The 22561-nt window shown below is 40.0% G+C and overlaps 3 protein-coding genes across 3 annotated transcripts in view; 2 read left to right on the top strand and 1 right to left on the bottom strand.

The window, feature by feature from the left end:
- The window catches only part of bnip1b (BCL2 interacting protein 1b), a 6395-nt gene extending 3292 nt beyond the window's left edge, over nt 1-3103 (top strand). Inside the window, exons 2-6 of the mRNA XM_034683115.1 lie at nt 110-202; nt 296-387; nt 570-677; nt 986-1104; nt 1199-3103. Coding sequence (XP_034539006.1) covers nt 110-202; nt 296-387; nt 570-677; nt 986-1104; nt 1199-1395 — 609 coding nt within the window. The 3' untranslated portion in view covers nt 1396-3103. The remainder of the gene's footprint in view (nt 1-109; nt 203-295; nt 388-569; nt 678-985; nt 1105-1198) is intronic.
- Nucleotides 3104-3215: 112 nt separating this feature from the next.
- On the bottom strand, nt 3216-15840 carry LOC117812667 (stanniocalcin-2-like). The gene is made up of 7 exons (XM_034683573.1): nt 15526-15840; nt 15283-15407; nt 13981-14191; nt 8500-8638; nt 5789-5931; nt 4896-5107; nt 3216-3987 (listed from the first exon to the last, which is right to left on the bottom strand). Exons 1-7 carry the CDS (start codon nt 15652-15654, stop codon nt 3672-3674), a joined length of 1275 nt encoding a protein of 424 aa, XP_034539464.1. The 5' UTR covers nt 15655-15840; the 3' UTR covers nt 3216-3671.
- Nucleotides 15841-16505: 665 nt separating this feature from the next.
- Nucleotides 16506-21363, top strand: htatsf1 (HIV-1 Tat specific factor 1). The gene is made up of 10 exons (XM_034684367.1): nt 16506-16643; nt 17591-17755; nt 18233-18461; nt 18594-18641; nt 18747-18901; nt 19795-19958; nt 20062-20158; nt 20248-20337; nt 20431-20568; nt 20826-21363. Exons 2-10 carry the CDS (start codon nt 17591-17593, stop codon nt 21219-21221), a joined length of 1482 nt encoding a protein of 493 aa, XP_034540258.1. The 5' UTR covers nt 16506-16643; the 3' UTR covers nt 21222-21363.
- The last annotated feature ends 1198 nt before the right edge of the window (nt 21364-22561 follow it).

Below are 22561 nucleotides of genomic sequence, written 5' to 3'. Positions count from 1 at the left end.
TTTAATCAATAGTGTTTTGACAAACCCCAAATGTAGAATCTGATCAGCGTTAAGTGATTATTGATTCATTGAATTTCAATCTGTATCTGTCTCTCTGTGATACCTGCAGGACATCAGGGATTGTCCTGGACCTCACTCAGCACTCATGGAATTCAACTCCCAGGTGAAAGACAAGTTCATCAAACTCAGACTCAGGATCCAGGTCAGTCCTCAAGTTAAACGTACTGTGTCGTATTTGACTGATTCATCTGCTGGTGATCAAACGGTTAAATTTGATGTGACGTGATGCCGACAGGATCTGGAGCAAATGGCGAGAGAACAGGACAGAGAGATGGACAGACAGGCCATCCAAGCAGAGACGGAGAGCCAGCGAAGGCAGATGTTGAGGTGCGTGGACGAACACTTACATACATGCAAACAGAAATCATCAATTCAGTCAATGACAGTGTTTAACATCTTTTTAAAAACATCTGTATTAAAAGACCTAACAAATCACTAGCTAAAGCTAAAGAAGCTTCAGTTCCTAAAGTATGTTTCTGTGTTTTTATTTATTGTTCTGTTAATTCCAGTAACCAGACGGCGTGGAGGAAAGCTAACCTCGCCTGTAAACTGGCGATAGACAACATGGAGAAAGAGGAGCTGCTGCATGGACCAGAAAGCACGAACATCAGACAGAGGTTAGTTGACCCAACATCAAGACAGGATCAGATCCAGTCTCATCTTACAGACAGGACTCAGTCTGATCTCATCTTAATCCACCATGAGCAGAGCACTTTGCAGCATTTAGCAAGTTACAGTGGCAAGGACAAACTTCCTTTAACAGGCAGAAACCTCCAGCAGGACCAGACTCATGTTAGACACACATCTGCTGAGACTGTACATTGAAGAATAACACCTGAAACCAAACACCAGTGTTAATCTGCTGGATGAAGCCAACTGTCTGTTCACTGATTCACTGTATGTTTTTTTGTGTTTTGTTTCTCAGGAAAGCGACTAAAGAAAGCCTCGTGGAAACCAGCAGCAATATCACGGAGAGCCTGATGTCCATCAGCAGGATGATGGCTGAGCAGGTGAACCAAAGCGATGACACCATTGGCTCACTGGGTAAAAAGATGTTTGTGTTTTTCCCTTTTAGTTTATGCACAAAAGTTTCCTTTCAGTTTCATTTATCTCCTCCTCTTCTTCTTCCTCTCTGCAGCGACCTCCTCCAGGACCGTGCTGGAAACCAACGAGGAATTTAGGAACATGACGGGAACCATCCACCTGGGGAGGAAACTGATCCTCAAGTACAACCGGCGGGAGCTCACGGATAAGCTGCTCATCTTCCTCGCTCTGGCTCTTTTCTTTGCCACTGTTCTCTACATTGTTAAGAAACGCATCTTTCCCTTTATTTAACCGGCAGCTGCTCCTTCAAAGGGGAATGTGTCCTGGCTAGTTCTGTTACTCAGCAGAAAGTTACCATGAGGAGTTTGAGAAGTAGAACAGAGAGGGATGGACTCAGGCACAGAGTCATTCAACATCCTTTTTGTTTGTTAAGGTGCCGTGTCCTCTGCCGCCTTTTTTGTGCTCTGAGCGCCCACGACCTCAATTTCAGAGCTCCTCTCACCTTTACTGTTGCTGTGTTCCGAAAGTCGTCCTCCGGCACTTCTGCTTCCCTAATTCGTGACTGTCAGGTCAGTTTTAAATTTGATTGCACAGGTAGGTGGAATTCCTCTGTATGCTTAATACTTGCTTTCATTCAACTGCATTTCAACAAGAAACTGTAAAACCTGTTGATAGAAATCGTGTCAGAGCGTTAGCAGCAGCTCTAAACTTTTAAATTGTACCTCGAAAAAACAAGTGTGATATCTTTTCTCCTCCATACGGACCTCCGCGGTTGTTGCTCACAAAGTTTATTCAAGAAGTCTCACCCCTCCTTGATTCTGATTGGTCGGTGATGAAGAAGTGACTTTAAAGCTGCTGAAAGGAACTCTAAGCTTGTATCGATTCTGGCGCCCCCTTGTGGACAAAGTGATACCTCTTATCTCTTGTCCTGTACATGCAAAATAATTGTCTTCAGGCAATAACCTCATCCTGTTGTCTTTTAACATTTAGACTTATCTTACAATGTGATTATTTGCAATGAAAACAGCCAAAAAAGGGTGTTTCTAAAGCGAGATGTCAATCATCTGTTCTGACACCTACCCCCTCAGAGCGGTTTTAGACATTAAAATGACAACAGAGAAGGTGTCAGTGTTGTTGTAGATGGTCTTGTTTGCTTTTGAGGGTCATAAAGAGGCATCAGTATCAGTTTCAGTCTGTTTCTCAGCCAGGTAAAAACTCCTCACAGGGCCTTTAATGATAATTTGATGAGAGCGGCGTAGTTACAAAAGTTGAATTATTTTCAACTGAGAGTGCTGCAACAAAAGTCAGCAGACTCTGAGGGCATTTCTGTGCTGAGGAAGCTGAATCACATTGAGTTTGAATAGAGGCAGTGGACATGGCACCTTAAACTTGATTGATATGCAAGATGTGGGTCGGGCATTAAGGGTTAAGTCATATTATGTTCACCAACACGCTTAAAGGCAAGAGGATTCAAGACATTGTGCGAATCATTGCATTCAAGGCTGGGCGAAAAACTCTTGTCCGCAGCTTTAGGCTATATTGTCCTACTTTAGAGTTACTTTGTCGTCCTAGAGCGATTATTTCATAAATTAAAAAAATATTCACACTCAGAAGTAGTTTTATTTTGAAGGCATTCTTGTTACTTTATGAAAACTGACGGCATAAAATTGCTTAAAAGCATCCTGAGCCTTTAATACATCATCTGGCATTAATAACTAACCAGGGTCAAAGCTGTTATATGCACTAACTCTCCTTTTGTTGAAAATGTTGTTAAAATGCAAACTGTGTGAGAGTGTGTGTTTGTACAACATGGATGCAGTTTGAAAAGTGTGTATGTGGACTGGCTGTAAATTTCACAGAGAAGTAGTTGAAGAGTTACTTGTGCCTTAAATAGTTTCAATCTAAAACATCTGATCAGTCAGGGAGGAAATGTTGAGTCAGACACTTTATGAATGTTTACTGTCTGTTTGAATAAAACTGAGTATTTACAACAAATTGAGGAATATTGTTTGCTGCATTTCAACTAATGCACCACTAGATGGCAGCATACCCAACATATTTCACCTGCAGAAATCACCATCAGCTGAACTGACTTCACACACACACTCCTCTCCCTCCAGTGACATTAATATACTTTATTCAGTTCAAATGTGTTTTTACATTCACTTAAATAAAAACGTACAAAACATCACCTGAATCCTGAGCTATATGAAACGTGATAATACATAGTAATACATATTTAGAACTCTTTATAAATACAAAAACATTTAAATAGACTGCTGACTTAGAGCTGCACTTGTAATTCCCTGTAGTGTTTGTGTGACCATGCCCTGTGCGATGCTATTCAGCCACTCAGTCCTACTGTGAAGTTGAAATGAGGTAGATGAATGGTTTTAATCCTTTCACAAGTAAAGAAAATATAATATTAAAGCACAAACATCCAATAGGTTGAATAAGTTATAATCTGTTGCTTGCACCAGAAAATCTACACTACATCTAAAACCTCTACATATCTCATAACCAAGTGTATGAACTTCTCTCTGCACCTGAGAGACCTCCATGTGTGTTTACGATGCAGCAACATCGTCATTCACGGGGAAACCAGTTTCCGTCACGTTGTCGATTTGACCGTCCTCTTGTTTGACCGCTGCTGTTGACTGCTGCAAGAGTCCTTGAGTAGTGAAAGGCCCGGGTGTAGCGGTTGATAGCGGGCCGGAGGTGGTGTACTGTGGAGCTTCTGACGGGCTAACGGAGCAGGAGCTGCCGAAGCTGCTGCACAGCACCCCCCAGTGCTGCTCACACTGGCTACGCAGCCGCCGACCGACCCAGGACCTGACCTCGTCTCCACAACTCAACAGGAAGTTCATCAACTCCACGTACGGTCTGAGAAAGAGGGAGAAAAAAGGCGGTACCAGTTAGTTGGCCTTGCTTTTGACGGACAACACCACAACACGGTCATAGCAGATGTGTGTCTAACATGAGTCTAGTCCTGCTGGAGGTTTCTGCCTGTTCAAGGAAGTTTGTGCTTGCCACTGTGACTTGCTGAATGGCTGGCTCAGGTTTGGACTAGCTCAGGGGAACTGACACACTGGGATCCCGCCTTTCCCTCTCTCTCCTCTTCCCCCTCTGGGATTGAAGTTACTAACCATAGACCTTTCTGGAGTCCCTGGGCTCCCTTGTCCCGTAGGCTCCTCTTGATCTCTGCAGTAGATGTCCTGCTGACTATGGTCGGCCAGACTCCAGCTGCTACAACTACTACTATCCGTCTCCCCACTATCATCTCTCTCTCTTTCTTCATCTCCCTCTATCCCTCTCTCCAACACGGTCTCAGCAGATGTGTGTCTAACATGAGTCTGGTCCTGCTGGAGGTTTCTGCCTGTTAAAGGAAGTTTGTCCTTGCCACTGTGACTTGCTGAATGGCTGGCTCAGGTTTGGACTAGCTCTAAGTTATGCTGCTATAGGCTTAGACTGCTGGGGGAACTGACACACTGGGATCTTTCCCTCTCTCTCCTCTTCCCCTTCTGTGACTGAAGTTACTAACCATAGACCTTTCTGGAGTCCCTGAGCTCCCTTGTCTCGTGGGTTCCTCATTAGTCTCTGCTGTGGACGTGCCATACTCCAGCTGCTCCAACTACTTCTATCCGTCTCACCACTATCATCTCTCTTCATCTCCCTCTATCCCTCTCTCCAAAGCGGTCTCAGCAGATGTGTGTCTAACATGAGTCTGGTCCTGCTGGAGGTTTCTGCCTGTTAAAGGAAGTTTGTGTTTCCTGTTTGAGCTTCTCTCTCACCCCGGGGGAAACATCAAGTTGAACTGGACCAGGCTTCCCATGGTGTCCATGTGGTCCTGCACAGCGAGGCAGAGCTGGTGTTTGGAGTAGCACTCTCTCTGCAGTGAGAACACCATCTCCTTCACCGCTGAGCACCGGCGGCTCACGCAGCTGAAGCGATGCCGCAGTCCTAGCGCCATGCACCGCAACGCAGCCTTCACAAACGACTTGCCCTGGAGAGGAAGTAGCAAAATTACAAGGCAGGACTGGCCCCATCTTCTGAAAACTGTAGCCTAGCCTCCCGCTCAGCTCGCCCTGCAGTTTCTCATTAAAGAGGCCGAGCTGAGCGGCATAAAACTCATACAACCCCTCTTTAAAAACACTGAAATATCCCTTTAAGGTACCTCCGAGCAGAGACGTGTTTCTCTCTTAGCTGTGATGCTTACATTTAAATAACATTATACCGTTTGTTACTGTGGAGCTGTAGTATAATTATCCAGAGTCAGGGATCTTTGCTGAACATCATCCAATGTATCTGTTCATACAGGAGCCACTCTGGACGTGCATCACTCTCTAATGCACTTCTATTCTAGTAGAGAAGACAGGATGTTCCCTCTCTCATTTCACATCCCCTCTCAGTTTGTTCTGTAACCAGTGCAACCATGCATAACTATACCGTGATCCTTATACGAGAAACATTCTTTTCAAATGACTGTAATGACTGAAGGGATTAAATGAAATTAAAACATGTATACATATGTGCCTTGTCTAAGCCGGCTCATACTCACTGTTGGATGTGATTTCAGACCATGTAAGTTAGAGCAAATGGGGCCTCATGGGAAACACGCTAACCTACTTCTGAAAAGTGTTTTTGTGAGGGTGACTTAAGGTCAGACGGTGCTGCTGGCCCCCACCTGTGAGTTATAGCGCCCGGCGTTGTGCAGCAGAGTGAGGCAGATGTGGTGCAGCCCTTGGATTTCGCAGGAGTTGTTGTTGAAGCATTGAAACGTCCCACAGCCGACGTCCCCTGAACTCACCAGGCAGCTCTGAATATCGGCTAAGAGAGGGACAGAAAGGGAGAGAGAGAGAGAGAGAGAGATCAACTCAACTCATTTTAATTATATAGCAGCTTTCATACATTCAAGCATGCAGCCTAAAGTGCTTCACAAAAAAACAGAGATAAGCAGCAATAGGTAAAATGATCCAAGGCTTAAACAAGATAGAGAAAAGTAATATGAATTATTATTATTTTAGATAAAATAATATAATTATATTAAAATTGATCAAATAAAACCAGATAAATATCAGAAAAATAAAATAATTACAATTAAATCAATAAAATAAAATCAGATGAAAAGAAGAAAAATTAAATTAAATTACAATTAAAACAATACAACAAACCAGATAAATACCACAAAAATAAAATAAAAATAAAAGGATAACAATAAAATAAATAAATAAAATCTGATAAATATCGGAAAAATAAGACGAAATCATTATAATAAAATCAATAACATAAAACAAAATAAATACAAGAAAAATAAAATAAAATAAAAATAAAATAAAATTCCAATATTACAGTAAAATAAAACCATATAAATACCAGAAAGATACAATGAAATACAAACAAACTAAGATGGAATAAAATGAAAATGATGCTTGGTTATAATGTTAATAATTCAGTCTAGGGCTTAAAGTAAATTACTTCAAGTTAAAAGCCAGATTAAAAAGGTAAGTCTTAAATTTACTTCTAAAATCATCCAGGGAGCTCAATAACTTCCCTACAATCATTTAACAGAAACAAGTGGGCCCCATGTTCCTCTATACTGAATATCGGCACGGCTGTGTCACAGGCATGCTGATATTCAGTATAATGGCATCACCTAAAGAATGATATTGCTTTTATATAACAGTTTTACAGAGGCATGTGTCAGTAAACAGTAATGATCTGTTTTTTAGCCTATTCATTTTGCTCCATCAACATCATGTGCAATAAGAGTTACATAGAGGTGCTTAGAACACCTGAGGCAGTGTGATACATAGAGCTAGAAGTACCAGCGGAGGAGGAGGGAATGTGCTTGGAGAGGATCGAGCTGCTGAAGCTGCGCATTGAATTACAGCCACCTACTACTGATGATGGGTTCTGTCTCTTTTAGTGAGCCAGATCATTTTGCTCAGCTCAGCAGTGAGAGCTCGCTCCTCAGGCTGCCAAATGTTTGTTTTATTTAGCACCACTCTGGGATTTTGATGCAAAATACTTAAAATATAATGAAAACATGAGAGTTTTGAAGTTGGCAACTGGTGCAACCAATGAATTTCATACAGTGCTAAGCTCAAATGTTTCCAAGGCAAGAAACTCCTTTATTGTGGTTATATTAGCTATAATATTTGGCTGCTTTCAGATCCTGTGATGATAAAGAAAACTCTTTCTAAAAAGGAGGCTGACAGATATCTGATCTCAGATGGATATCAGCTCCTACAGTAAGAGTTAAGGAGCCGGCTTAATGGAGCAACTCGTTCAGTTACGTCACATCACATCAACACAGGAGCTCTGTACTAACCGGCTCTGTCCAGGACAGACAAGGGAGTCAGAAAATGCACATTACATACATATCCAACCAAACATCAACACCGAGTGAGCAAAGAAGAACTGAAGGCTTTCTCTGTTGAAGATTGCAAATGAAATAAAAAAATAATCAAAAGTACTTAAAAGACCCGGTTTAGGTCACACTGAGAAACCCACTTTGTTGGGCTAGTATGAGGTCATCATTACTGTTAACCAAATGGTTAGAGACTATCTTTATTGGGTGCCTCTTGTAAAGTTGTGCACACTGAAAATAACACCAACAATTAGTTTAGTTTAGTTTATTCACACACATCATCACAAATATGCATCTATATATATTCAATAAACATTTTCACAATGGTTGGATGTGTGGAAAGGGGTGATCCCAAGGAAGCTATTTAAAGCTTTTAATAGGGGGCCCTCCACATTTAGCTCCAAAATGACATAAAAACGGTGTAATTTTTTTTAAGTAATTAAAAAAAAAAATCAAATTTATAGAAAATTTGTGATCTTCTTCACATTTAATTCATTTTTATTTGTAATAAAGTGACAATCACTGTTAAATCTAAATGCAAGATATAGATATAAATGTTAAATGTTGAATGTGAAATTAAAATATAAATGTTAAATCTAAACGTTGATTGTTAAATCTAACAATGACATTTAACATCAATATTTATATTTAACTTTTATATTTATATTCAAAATGTATAATTATATTCAACATTTATATTTATATTAAACATTTATATTTAATATTTATATTTTTATTTAACATGTATATGTATATTTAACATTTATATTTAACATTTAGCATTAACATTTAACATTTATATTTAAGATTTATATGTAACATTTGGCATTAACATTTAACATTTATATTTATATCAAACATCCAGATTGATTGTTAAATCTAACAATAACATTTAACATTAACGTTTATAGTTAACATTTATATTCATATTCAAAATTTATATTTAACATTTATGTTTAACATTCAGATTTAACATGGATGCTCTGTGCCCCTCAGAGTGCAATCCACCCCCTGTAAGAGCTCACCTGTGCCCTGCGGAGAGAGGCGTCTCTTGGCTTGGCTGACTTGTTTCTCCTGGACCTCATGAAGCTCCAGGGTCAACACCTGTTCACTTACGAGCAGCAGAGAAAACACAGCGGACAGGCCCACCAGCATGTTTCCACTCTAACGACGTTCAGTGATGAACTAGTTTGTTTATTTCTTAGGTTACAGCAGCAGCACGAGCTCTTAGAGACACAGGAGGTCACAGTTTCACAGGTAGACTGCGCACGAGGCTGAAATATAAGGCTCCCAGAGAGCTGCGCGTTCACGACGCGCAAAGTGTCGCCTCCACCAATCAGAGCGCAGCGTCGTGAACGCGCACCGAACTGAAGCCAAAAGTTTATAATTGATGAAGAAGAAGAACAGCTTTGTGTTTCTTTATTTGATTAATGATTGGTTATTGATAAAGTCAGAGGTGATTGGAGCAGAGAGGAGGCACTCAGGGACGAGTTTGGGAAAAAATGACCCAACCAAGAAAATCCAAAGATCATAAAGTCAAAATGTCCTTATAAGGTCTTCCTGTTCCTCAGCAGCCTGCTACGGGGGTACGTGAAGTTCAACCACCCAAGACATCCACACTCAATTAACCCCCAGCCGCGCTCGCTCGTGTGTGTGTGTGTGTGTGTGTGTGTGTGTGTGTGTGTGTGTGTGAGTGTGTGTGTGTGTGTGTGTGTGTGAGAGAGTATAAGCAGCTGCTTTCTTGGCAGGGAGACTGCAGTGAGGATCATGTCAGAAGCACCCACATTAAAAGAGAGAACAGTCTGTGTGAACAGAGTCAGCTTTTCAAATAAGACTTCATTATAATATATATATTTATATATATATTGGTCAGCATGTGATTTGCTGAAATATATGTGGATATTTTTTTGTTGTTTTTGTTTTTATTTGTGATTTTTACATGGCTTGTATATTGTGGAGGGAAGTGTTGACCAAAATAAACTTAAATTTAATGTAATAAATTCAAGAGTAAGATACGGTTAAAGTTTCATGTGTTGCAGCTTTAGTGGCATGAAAATATGGCGCTTAGAGCTAAATCCTAACACAAACATTAGCAAGTTAAATATTGTTTTAAAGGTGCAGTGCGTATTCAGCAACATTTAGCAGAACAGACTTGGTAGAAATTAAATATAATACTCATATGTTTGTTCAAATTTGTGTATATTCACCGGAGTAAAAATATATATGTATACTTCTGTTAATAATGTAGATGGGAGCAGGTCTCCGTCTATGGAGGCAGCCATCTTGCACCGCCACATTTCAACTGTAGCGACTAGTATTTGAGCGTTTCTGTATTTTGTGAGTCAAATGTCAGACAAACAAATAAGTGGATGTTGGTGTGAGCAGACGTTTGGATGTTTTTGACAGCAAAATATTGCTTCAGCATCAGCATTTTTACACACTGTCCCTTTAAACGACATGCAGTCCTGATCCCACCTTGTTGTCAACCGAATATCAACGTTGAATACCCGGATGTTGAGTGCTCGGTTAGCTATATATGTCAACATGCTAAAATTAGCACGAAAACACAAAGTTGGCGACGGATGTTGGCAAGTTTTTCAGGTTTTTATTTGATTAAAAAAATTGTTTTATTCCAAACAGGCCTATTTAAACCCAGAGATTATTTGCCAGTAGATTACCAATACATTATGTTGCTCCCTTAGACTGAATAATAAATGGACGTAGTCTCAGTGAGGTCACCCATCTGTTTCTGAAGCGCTGCTTTGAAGCCAATCAGTGGCAGGTGCCTTTAGCTTTTTCGCTAACAGCTACAGGGTGCCCGCCTGTCAATCAAGTCGGTCATGTCCTTAAATGGGCAAAACTTGTAATCTTAATATCTTCTGAACAGTCGCGTTATAAAAAAACTCACCCCTGTACAGTGTGTGCTGATAGAGAAACTAGCTATTCAGACCAAAGCTACTTTTTGAAACCAGGCTGTAAACATGTATATTTCTGCTGTAAAGATCGTCTTCTTTAATGGGTGTGTATGTGGTTTCAGGTGTTTCTGCAGCCAGTCTCTAGTGGATGCTCGAGGAACTGCAGTTTATGACACTTCTGCATGGGCTTCATATTTTGAGACTGGAGGTTACCGCTTGGTTATCCCAGTTAAGCCTCTTGTAACCATAAAGAAAATCTGACAGCTATCCACTATTGGGTAACTATGGGGTTGTTTTAATTGATTGTAACAAAAACAAACCTCATGGGATAATCAATACTGACAAAAGGACTGAGATAAATCTGGACCCAAATCTGTCATTAATCTATTATCAGTCCATGCAACAGCAGATTTACACCTTTTGCTTTTAAAGGTTAGTTCAGAACAAAGACTCAAACTGCAACCTGATCGTTTCTGCAAATTGTCAGTCTTCAATGATCTAAAACTTGATGTCAATGCAACTAGATTCAACGATATGCTGTTTTTAAAATGTATTTTGTTGCTGGGCTTAATTTGAGTAAAAACAGGGACAGGAATTGAGTTGAGTTGCATTCAAGTATCAATAAAGCTGCAAAATGTAAAAAGTTAGGGCCCAAACTCAAGATTATATGATGTAATATATATATATATATTTCTTTTTTTGTCAGTAAATCATCTAAAATTGGAACAGTCCTGTTACTCAGAGATGTAAGTATCAAAACAAGAACCGGGGGAAACACTCTCTGTACATAAAACATTGTTTTGTTTCCTGATGTAACCTTGAACATGTTTTTGTTCTCAAGGGGAGGCTCAGGCTTTGTTCTCTCCTTTTAAATGTGTCCAGTGTGCTCACATCTCACTGTGTAGTTGTTGTGGTCCTATAGTTTGTCTCATAACAGCCATGATCTTTGACCCCTGACATCCAGGGACAGGCCACAATCATGTGACAACATTACATCAGTAAGTCACATAAATACCTCATAGCGCTCCTCAGATCTAACCACCCTGTATCCAAGAGACCTTCAAAGACCGGGTTGAGATGAGTGTGTGTGTGTGTGTGTGTGTGTGTGTGTGTGTTTGTGTTGTAGGGGGAGGTCAGGGGTGTATTTATGTGTGTGTCCGTGCAGGGGCCCAGCTGGGGAAGACTCTCTTACAGGGGCAAATGTTTGAATTTTTGTTGGAGGACTTTTTTTCCCCCTGACCCTCTCCGTTTGTTCTCCGTCTCATCCGGCTTCAAAACATCCCGCAGCTTCCCTCACACAACCCCTGATGACCACCCACACAACGACCCCTCACCTCCACACACAGCACACGCACACACTCGCATGCCTGTCACTGCACACAGATGCACGTAGACACCAGTATGCAAACAGTTAACACACAGGGCCCTCTTGTACTCCGTCTCTCTCATGACTTTGTAGTAAACATGTCCGCCCGTGTGTGTGAGTGTGAGTGTGTGTGTTTGTCTATGGCCTTACATATGGATCACAATCTTAATTATCTGTTTTGCTACATAAGAGGAAGCATTCCCATAATGTTTGAGTCTTTACTGGTAACTTCTGGATTTATCTGCTACTTGTTATGTCCGTTTGGTTCAGGATGCAGAACTTAAATCCACTTACAGACGATCCAGCTAGTTTCACATTTTTTATCTACACTTCTGTGACTATTTTCAGAAACTTTTGGGCTTTCCCCCTGGAGTTTTTACCGATTTTCCTGTAATGCAGTGAAGGCATGTACAGTTCTCTGAATCTCTCTAAATGGGGGTTATATAAGATGAAATGTTCTGCATTATAAAGAAAGGGGAAATGTATTTAGCAAAAATATATATATATTTTTTTGTAGTTAAAAACATGCTGTTTTGTTAAATATAGATTTAGTTATATGCTTTGTGTTCTGCTTTTTACAGCAGACCTGATGTGGAGAAAAACTGAAATCTAAAGTTGTAAATATTCAAAAAACTTTTTGCTATATCAGTAAATTACAGGAACTTAAATTAAAAAAAAAGTGCATTTATTTTAGTAAAATATTGAATCAACCAATGAAAGTATCATTCTATATTAATCAAATAAAAAATAGAAAATAAGACTATTTGTTATTTCATGAGTAAAAGGATAAAATGTCAAAGAAAGATGATAAAAATAACATATATAAAACCCTGCGCGGTCACAAAGTGAATGAGACTTCACTCACAGACAGTGAAACTCACGAGCAACAGATAGACAGACGCTCTGTGACGCATATTTGTGTTAAAGTGAGGATCACTCTGCGGCCAAAAACAAGTACTTCAATCAATAAAGTTGTGCAAGCTGTTACACACACACTCATCCACACACACACACACTGACAAAATCACAAGCTAAATTGAAGAAATGCTAAAAGGATTTGTGGATTTGTTGTATGATTTGGAGACAAACCAACTTTTTCCTTTCAACTTCGTTATTCATATTTTTGTGCATGATGTTTAAGACTTGTTCTGCTCTTTAGTGGACTCTGTTAGCCTTTGACTGAGAACAACAACCCCACCTGGTGGTACTGAATGAGAATCTGAATCAACTTTATTGTCGTTGTACAAGTACAATAAAATTTCGTCTGACTTCTCTCCGTTTAAAGATAAATTTAATGTGGTGTCAAAGTGATATTCTGATCATTTTTAATGCAGGGCCCAGGGAGCTACTAACTTCATATTAGTATTCAGTATCAAGTATAAATATTTTTAAAAGCAAACTATATCCTGCCTTTTTAGTCTCACTTTTAACTGAGTCTTATTCCATCTTACTTTATTATCTAGTTCAAATTTTAGTCAATTTTAAAGTCATATACTGTCTTTTTTAAAATTATAATAGACACATGTATACTATTTATTCAGCTAATATTTTAATTTGTATTTATTAATGAATACATTATTTAGTTATTAATTTGATCTTATCATCCTATGATTTTTTCAGATTACCCTTCAGCATTTTATATGTTATTCAGTTTTGTTTTGCTGTATTTACTTTTCATGCAGCATGTAGCAAAATTCAAATAAACAGATCTTTGAAAAAACAACAAATTCAAACAGATTTATTGTGAAGGATCTGCAGAAACCCAATCTGTACATGTGGTCTAACTACACAAACCTGCAGGATCTTCTCTATCTAACGCAGCTTAGCTGAAAACACACTCATCATTCTGAATCAATGATTCTGAGACAAACATAATGATCACCAAAAAAACTCAAACATAATCTGTTTGTTCAATTTCATGTTAAGGACAGAGCCGTGCAGCGCAGCAACAGTTTGTAACTCTGCATTGTCCAACTTTTCCAGCACACATGAGCTGTGAGACAACACAAGCTGATGATTCCTCCTGACTACTCTCTGTTAAACAGACGTAGCAGAAAAAACTCTTCCTCCTTCTTTTCCTCTCTGGCTCTTCATCTTCAAAAGAAGACAGCGATGATCAGTGTGTGCACCTGCAGCAGGACAAGAAATAGAGATTCACCATGCATGTTCTTCTAAATGAAACAGTATCATTGTAATGTTCTTGAATATGTTGTTTATTTACCTCAGGGAGTTTTGGGTCCACAAACAGAAGGGGGCTCCAGAGGTTCTGTCGGTTCAGGCGGTGCAGGGTTAGAGCACACAGCGTTCTCCTCCCTCTTTTCCCCTGACAGGAAGTCGTGAATGGCGGTTTCTATGTGTGGCCTGAAAGTGTGGTTCATCTTAGGGTCCACAACCTGAGTGATGATCCTGTCCACACCGGACTCCAGCATACCGGATCTAAACGACAAACATGTCAACTTAACTATCAGAAATGAGAGAGCGAATAACTGAGAGGAAAAAGTAGAATGGCGTGAGAGTTGGCAACCCTGAACACTACACCATAAAAACTCTGTGGTGTGACATGTTTATGTCTCCGTGTTGATCGATCAGCTGTTTCAACATATGATTCTGATCTGCTCTAATTTAACTCTGCTTAACTTCTGTCAGAGACAATGAGGTGAGACTACTCAAGACATTGATACATCAACTTATTCAGAGTAACCTGAAAGTAAATACTCGACTTTAAAATTTCCAGGAGCCAAATAGTGGCCTTAGGTCGTACAATAGTGACACAATGAATCTTCTTTACTCTAACTACTGTAATGAAAACAGAAAGGCTGCAAAGCATCTCTTACTTTAGCTAAGCTATCGCTGTTATCTCTACCTGAATGATTGGGACCCCTGACTGCTACAGGTTTGGGAGCTCAGAAAGTTGATTTTGTTGATTGAAGTGTTTATTTTTTTTAAATCTCTAATGTGAATTGAACTCCTCAGTTTTAAAGAGACCTCATGAAAAATAACAGATCCGATTTGAGTCCCTGTAAGCTTCTCCCTGGGATTTGAATTCATTTTTTTGTTATTTATGTGTAAATAATCTTGTGTTTTCCTTTACATAATTTAATTTCCAGCACAAATGGTCACATAAATATTCACCAGAATGCAGGGATTAAGTGTTAGATGCTCAAAATTTCTTGGAGGAGGACCCCTGATCCCCTCTCTTGTTGCCTCTGCCTCAATATTTAACTTAACCCTAAAATTTGAGTTTCAGGTTTGAAAGGAAGTGTTGTTCTACTTTCCTCTCCCCTGTCCCTCAAACAGCCTGAGTACACCACTGATCATTCTTATGTTAAATCCATGTGTGATCAAATTAAGTGCACCTGATTAAATGTATATGTCAGTATATGTGATAAGGTCCATGTCATAAAAATCTCACTCCATACAGACACTCAAAGTTGGCCTCCCTGCAATAACAAGATAAAAACTTCTTCTATAGATGTTCCACAGATAATGAATGCAGGGGTGTTTAAGGTGGATGATGGAACACTCACTGGACCACACTCTGCCTCAGTCCGTTCCTCATCTGGTTCTTGTTGATGGACGGGTTCCAGTCCTGAGTGCTCAGCTGGGAGGTGACAAAGTTGTCCACCTTCTGTCTCAGGTTCTGGTAGGCGGGCTGAGAGAGACAGAGACAGGAACTCAGTGAACATGCACCAGGACCACAGCAGCATGGTCTAACATGAGCTGTGAGGGTAGATACAGTGAATACAGAAGGTGTAGTTTGTGTTTGGTACCTTGGTGTCAACATCAGCCAGACAGTCCCTGCGGAACTCGTCGAAGAGTCCCCGGTTCTTCAGATGCTCCACGATCATCCCGATGAGCTGCGGGTCTCCCGGGGGAAGGTTAGCCGGACCCTCCGCCATGCTGGACTAGAGTTAAAGCTGAATTCTCACCTTAAGCTACATGGAGGGATAACCCTTATTAGTCAGAGAGTTAGCTGAGTGTTTGTTGCTTGTTTTCCCAGAAGACGAGGGGTCGATTTGTTTTTCTTCTTCGTGGGTTATTGGCGGTTTGCAAACAACGTCTGGGTGCATGATCGCCACCTACCGGTCTGGAGTGTGGATCAGGAACTATAATCTACATTCTATAAGAAATAAAGAATACAATAAAAATTATGTATATATATAATTAGTAAGTAAAATAGGAAATACAATTATTATTATTATTTATCAGGTAGTATCAATGGCATATTTTTAATACCTTTATTCTTTTTATTCTTTTATATTTTTATATTTTTATATTTCTGATCTTTTAAAGCTGCTGTAAGAAGTCACAGAGTAAACATCTGTTCAAAGAGAGGAACTTTGAATGTTAACGCTATCCCTTATTATCATTACTATTATAGTTTTATTCGTATTTATATCTTATTGAATTCATTCTTTCTATTCATATTTTGACTTTCTTTCATACTATAATAACTGAATTTCCACCCCGGGATGAATAAAGTATTTCTGATACTGATACTGATAAGTGATTGTGGTCTAGTTAAAGGGGTTTATTTTTTTTAATTATTATTTAAATGAATATAATTATTTTAAAAAATATATTTTAGTTTTTTTTAAAATTTTGTTCTAATTGTCTGTTTGATTTAAATTAATTATTTAATTATTTATACTGCCAAAAACCTCCTGTTCCACTCTCCAGTCCAGCTGGTGGCGCCAACCGCCAATAAACTACAAAGAAGAAGAAGAAGAATCCACCACGCAAGCGCAATAGAGACTTGACCCCGGAAGTACTTGATTTGATTGCCGTCGCGCACTGTGAGGGAGAAACGCTTGTGGGCAGCGCCAAACCTCAAATTCACCTTAAAAATATTAAAACATCTTTTATATCATCGAAACACATCAGCAGAGTAAGTTGTTTATCTGGGTCTTTAAAGGGAGGGAGGCTGTTTTTAAATTGTAGCTTGTTTTTCCTCGTTTGCTTTGATTACTGTTGTATAAGGTAATGCTAACTCCAGTTAGCAGTGTGTGCAGACAGACTCTCATATTGTCACATTTTACAAATACAGCTTCTCCTCAGTTCATGTTTGCAGTGTTTTATCTCGTGTGTAAATCATCGTGATGTTGTCTGATCGTCTGCATTCATGTAGAAACACTCATCAGGTATTAATATGAATGAATCAGGATGCTAACACTGAAGCTGTCAGAGCTTGGTGGTCTGTGATGAATTAAAGCAACTGGCTGGTATCGTTTTCATGTGTTATGAGGATGACAGTCCCACAAGGGAGATAAAGCTGATTATAGTAGGCACTGACAGCAAACACTGAAGCCCTGAGCCTGAGGAATAATATCTGAATGTCGTTTATGATCTACTTTACAACACGTGGGTGTTTATTATCTTGTTTTGATCAAAGGTATTCATAGCTGATCCATTGCAAATATATCCTGAATACTTGGAACTAAATCTGTGAGCTTAGAGAGGAAAGTAGCTTTGATTTATTCTCCTTCTTTCATGACTTTTGATGAGTTGCAATCAATGTATCTCCAACCTGTCAACACTGATGGTTTGTGTTGCAGAAGAGATAAGATATTCCTTTAATCGTCCCACAAGTATTATTATTATATAACCTTTATTTAAACAGGAAATGCTCACTGAGATTCAAGAGAGTCCTGGCCAAGATAGGCAGCAGCACAGTTACAGAGTTACAACAAACATCAAACATCAATACAATTTAGTAGATAAATAAAAAACAAACAAATAAAGTGACAGACACTTCTTAGACTTTGTTATAATACAAATGTGTTTAACATGCTGATAGTGAATAATGAGCTGTAACACTCCTCTGTGTTTCTTCAGATGAGTGGTGGACCTGATGCCAACAAGGAGTTTATGGAGCAGCTGCGTATGCAGGAGCTTTACGACCAAAGACACGTAGACGGCTCCGACCCTTACACCTACACCGACCCAGAGGATGGGACCGTGTACGACTGGGACCACGAAAAGAAGGCCTGGTTCCCTAAAGTATGAGTTCTCTCTACCTTTTCTTTCATCACGTGTTTTAAAAAGACTTTGGCATCAGACATATCTCAGTCTTGTCTTGCTGCTGTATTCAAAGCAGCCTGTGGTATATTCATAATGCTGAGCTAATTATTATTATTTCACCAACACTGATAACAGCTGCTGTGATTGTAATTTTTGGGATTTATTATACTCTAGTTACTTCGATTAAGTATTTTGGAATTGCAGAAATAATGTAAACTTTGAGATCTGAGGTCTTCATCTTTCAGTTATACTTTATGAGGAAGTGTGAAAACTTCTGTTAAGCTGATATGTGCTTCCTTTTCAACTGAATCCAAACACTATCTTGATAGAACCAAAAATTCAAATGTGATCGATCTGTTTGTCAGGACTATATTTGGACAGCCTCTATAAGACGGGGTCACATTAATCTTGCTTGTTTCTGGGATAGTGTTAATAAAGTTTTCTTTGTCCCTCTAGATAACAGAGGACTTCATCGCTGCCTACCAGGCCAACTATGGCTTCACTAAGGAAGGAGAGCCAGACGCAAATAGCGCTGCAGCGAGTGGCACTCCCCCAGCAGCACCAGAAAAAGACAACAAGCCTTCAAAAAAGGAGAAACCAGGAACACAGAACCTGAATCCAGACCAGACTGAGACCTCAGCTAAAGATCCCAAACAGAAAGGGGAGAAGAGGAAACCAGAGCCAGGTAACGCAGCATCGAAAAGCAACATGTTCTGACGTATATTTCAACACTCCCTCCTTTAACATTCGTGTTTGTTTGTTTGAAACACAAATCCAGATGTGTGAAATGTTCTCTTTTCTTTCTCTGTCTTTGTAGGATGGTTCGACATCGATGACAACAGGAACACAAACGTCTACGTGTCAGGTTGGTAGCACTACTGTGAAGCAGACAGCTCTCCCATGAGTCGCTGACTCTCTTCATCCTTCCTTATTCCCTCTCTCTCTCTCTCTCTCTACTATTCGTCCTCAGGTCTGCCTCCTGACATCAGCACTGAGGAGTTTGTCGAGTTGATGTCCAAGGGCGGCATCGTGATGCGGGACCCGGTCACCGAAGAGTACAAAGTCAAACTCTACAAGGACAGAGAAGGGAATCTGAAGGGGGACGGCCTCTGCTGCTATCTGAAGGTTTGTAACTCATACCCTGTACTTTACATATCGCTGTATTAACGAGGGCCGGCATAATCAGTCGGGAGGGGCATTTCAAGCCAAAATACTTTTTGATAATCACTGACATTTATTCAACGATTATTCGTAATCGAGCGGCAGGTTTGAAACATCAACTTGAGACAACAGTGACTAACACAACACTTGTTGTGCTGCAGGTGTAGACAGTAAAGTAAACACTCCATGAAACACCTTTTCGTTAATGGTCCAATTGTGTTGTAGTCGCGTTAACCAGCACCAGGACGAGGTGCTGCTAGTATTCTTCTTCTTCTTCTTCTATTAATGCGGTTTGCAAACAGCGTTTCTAGCCAACGTCTGGCGGAAATATCATATTACAACCATGCACCGGTGAAAACGGGGAACAATTGTACTTTTATATGAGATAATATTCACATTAACTCTGTGATTTTTACTAATCAGCCCACTGTGAATGCAGCGATGTGTGCACATACCTAATGTAGAATTAGCTTAGCTCAGTCTCTTCATTTACCTGAACCACTTCAATCAGAATACTGAGAGAAATCAGATAACACAGGTGATCGAAGAAGAGTTCACATGCACAGTTAGAACCTGATTCTAAAAATGTGAGTTTACACAGCAGCTCAGTTTCATCTTATTGTAGGATCTAACTGAATTAAACTGCTGTGTGATTTAGTTATTGCAAAGAAGAGCTCTTTCCTGATTCTGGTGTGTTTGAACTTCACAGAAAGTCAGAGCTGTTAGGGATAAGATGATTTATATCCATGTGAACAAAGTTAGGAAGTAAAATGTAAAGTCCAGGATGTAATTTGTTATTCTGTCACACTCCAGTGAAATGATGTGTACATGTGTGTGTGTGTTCTGGTTCCCTGCAGAAAGAGTCGGTGGAGTTGGCTTTGCGTCTGATCGACGAGTCAGAGGTCAGAGGTTACAGACTTCACGTGGAGGCAGCGCGGTTTGAGCTGAAGGGCCAGTACGACGCCAGCAAGAAGAAGAAGAAGAGCAAAGAATACAGGAAGAAGATGACTCAGCAACAGAAGTAAACTTACTTTTCTTTCATCCTGTTCTGTCATCACTCCACTGTTTGTTTTTTCACACACGTGATCCCTGATCCATCCTGTTTGTGTGTGTTTCTCTTGAAGACAGTTGGACTGGAGGCCGGAGAAAAAGGGAGAACTGAGGAAGAGGCACGAAAAAGTAGTCATCATTAGAAACATGTTCCATCCAAGTGACTTTGAGGTACAGAGAGACACAGGTATACACTTACAAACTCACCTACAGGAGCAGTCCATTAAACATATCTATCTCTGGTGTTTGGTGTTTCATAGGAAGACCCGCTCGTGTTGAACGAGTACCGAGACGACCTGCGATCAGAATGTGAGAAGTTTGGAGAGGTGAAGAAGGTGATCCTCTTCGATGTAAGTATAAAGCTGCTTCAAACATAGAGTGGTGGATGTTTTATGTCCGTGGCATCAATAACCAGCGGTTTGTGGTTGTGTTTGGTTTTGCAGAGACACCCAGACGGCGTGGCATCCGTTGCGTTTAAGGAGCCTGAGCAGGCAGATGCATGCATTCTGTCATTCAACAACCGCTGGTTTGGAGGGCGGCAGCTGTCGGCTCAGCTTTGGGATGGACAGACGGACTACCAGGTAAACCCACAGACCGTGTTATGAATGGACGTAGTATCAGTGAAGTCACATCATCTGTTTCTGAAGCGCTGTTTTGAAGCGGGTGCCATATTGGAAATGCTGAACTCAAATTAACTTGTGTCGAGCTACTGGGAGGTAAAGAGGCAGGCTGTGAGCCTCCTCGCCAACAGCTACTGTGGCCCAATCTCAATGTCCTCCCTGAACCCTGAACCCATGATGGACATTTTCATCAACTGAATCATATTTTTTCTTTTCAGGTTGAAGAGACTTCACGAGAGCGGGATGAGCGGCTGAAGGGTTGGTCTTCTTTCCTCGACAGCAGCAACAAAGAGCAGCAGGACAACAGCACTAAGCCAGCAGAGGGCAGCACCAAGCCAGCAGAGGGTAGCACCAAGCCAGCAGAGGGTAGCACCAAGCCAGCAGAGGGCAGCACCAAGCCAGCAGAGGGCAGCACCAAGCCAGCAGAGGGCAGCACCAAGCCAGCAGAGGGCAGCACCCCAACCCTTACCACCACCCCAACCACAGAACCCACAGAGCCGCCCAGCACCACAGAGCCTAAACAGCCCCCAGAAAAAAAGCCCAAGACGCTACAGGAAGAGGAGGCAGACTCGACGGACAGCAGCATGGCGGGGAGTGATGATGAGGAGACTTAGACTTTAAAGTGCACGTCTTTGGTCCAAACAGCAAACAAAGAGGACGGCTCTGCTCTGAGGTGAACTGTGGCAGAGTGACAGCAGGAGGACGGGCTGAGCTGTTTTGTAAAGTAGAAAATAAATAATGATTTTGTGTACCTTATTCTCATCACTTTAGTTGTCATTGTAATCTCACCTTTATAGCTAGTTATGCATTGCTGCCTTTAATTCCAGTGTCAGTATGTTTACTTTACTGTGCTGATATCTCAATACTATGAAATGACAAACACAAGCAAAGAGAGCTCATAGAAACTTTGTTTTTAAATGTTATACACACTAAGATATCACTTTATAATAAGAGAGCTTAATTATTTAGATGCAAAATTAACTAAAACAGCTGCTGAAAAAAGTAATGATCAATCAGGGTTTTAAAGTTTGTTAGCTGGTTACAATACACTCGTGAAAAAAAACCTGAAAACTAGAAAAATCATATAAAATGTTGTAAAATTTGAATAAGTAATAAGTAACTTTAACACTAAATAAAAAATATAAAAATCATATAATTGGTTGAACTTTTATATTTAAGAAAATAAGATAAAATAATTATAAGAAAATCATATAAAATGTAAAATTAGTAATAAAATAAAATAAAACAATTTTAATATAATTTTAAGAAAACCTGTTCATTTTTTTTCAAACTTGAATATTAAACAAAAAAAAACTGGAGATAATTTAAATAATTTAAATGGTTGAACTTCAATATTTATATAAAATAAGATGAAATAATTAGGATTATAAGAAAAATCATACATTTTTTTGCATTTTTAAAATAATAAATTAAGTAGATTAAAAATACATTGTTATGAACAGGATGTCTCATTGTGTAACTTTAGCCACAATTGCTAAAAACATGAATCACAGGAACAGAAAACATTATTTAAATGAAAGAAGAAAGGATGAGCGCTTAGCGAAGAAACCTGCCCCCTACGCTCTCTACTGATAAGTTCAGTAGCCTTCCCCATGGCTCCTGATGTCCCCTAAAGTCCAAAATAGAAAGAACAGATTGGCAGCCCATTTTTTAACACTAATAAGTGGGCTGATGTTACCTTTAGTTAGTCCCATGACACCTCGGAGAGGCTAAACAGTTAGCTTTAGTGTCCCAGAGCAACCCCCCTCCATGCCAGCTCCCACCATCCATCATATCCAGTACAGAACACCTTAATTTAATAACCCAACCCATACAGCATCACCACGATCAATGAACCCAGGCTCCGTACATGCAAGCTCCAGGTGGTGACAACACTGATGCCACCTACTCTCCCCTAGAAGCCCCCACCACCCAACACACAACAAGAAGAGAT

This window comes from Notolabrus celidotus, chromosome 5 (genome assembly GCF_009762535.1).
Source record: "Notolabrus celidotus isolate fNotCel1 chromosome 5, fNotCel1.pri, whole genome shotgun sequence".
Lineage (NCBI taxonomy): Eukaryota > Metazoa > Chordata > Actinopteri > Labriformes > Labridae > Notolabrus > Notolabrus celidotus.
This window is presented reverse-complemented; position numbering and strand designations above follow the sequence as displayed.

Bases quoted from the DNA above. Each gene is read 5' to 3' on its own strand.
- LOC117812667 (XM_034683573.1), bottom strand. From the start codon at position 15,654: ATGGCGGAGGGTCCGGCTAACCTTCCCCCGGGAGACCCGCAGCTCATC. The intron at 14,192-15,282 runs GTGAGTGTTCCA...TTTGTCGTTTAG, and splicing joins CTGAGGCAGAGTGTGGTCCA to ATCCGGTATGCTGGAGTCCG. The intron at 3,988-4,895 runs GTGAGAGAGAAG...CCTCTTTCTCAG, and splicing joins AACTTGATGTTTCCCCCGGG to ACCGTACGTGGAGTTGATGA.
- htatsf1 (XM_034684367.1), top strand. From the start codon at position 17,591: ATGAGTGGTGGACCTGATGCCAACAAGGAGTTTATGGAGCAGCTGCGT. The intron at 20,159-20,247 runs GTACAGAGAGAC...GGTGTTTCATAG, and splicing joins TCCATCCAAGTGACTTTGAG to GAAGACCCGCTCGTGTTGAA. The intron at 20,569-20,825 runs GTAAACCCACAG...TTTTCTTTTCAG, and splicing joins ATGGACAGACGGACTACCAG to GTTGAAGAGACTTCACGAGA.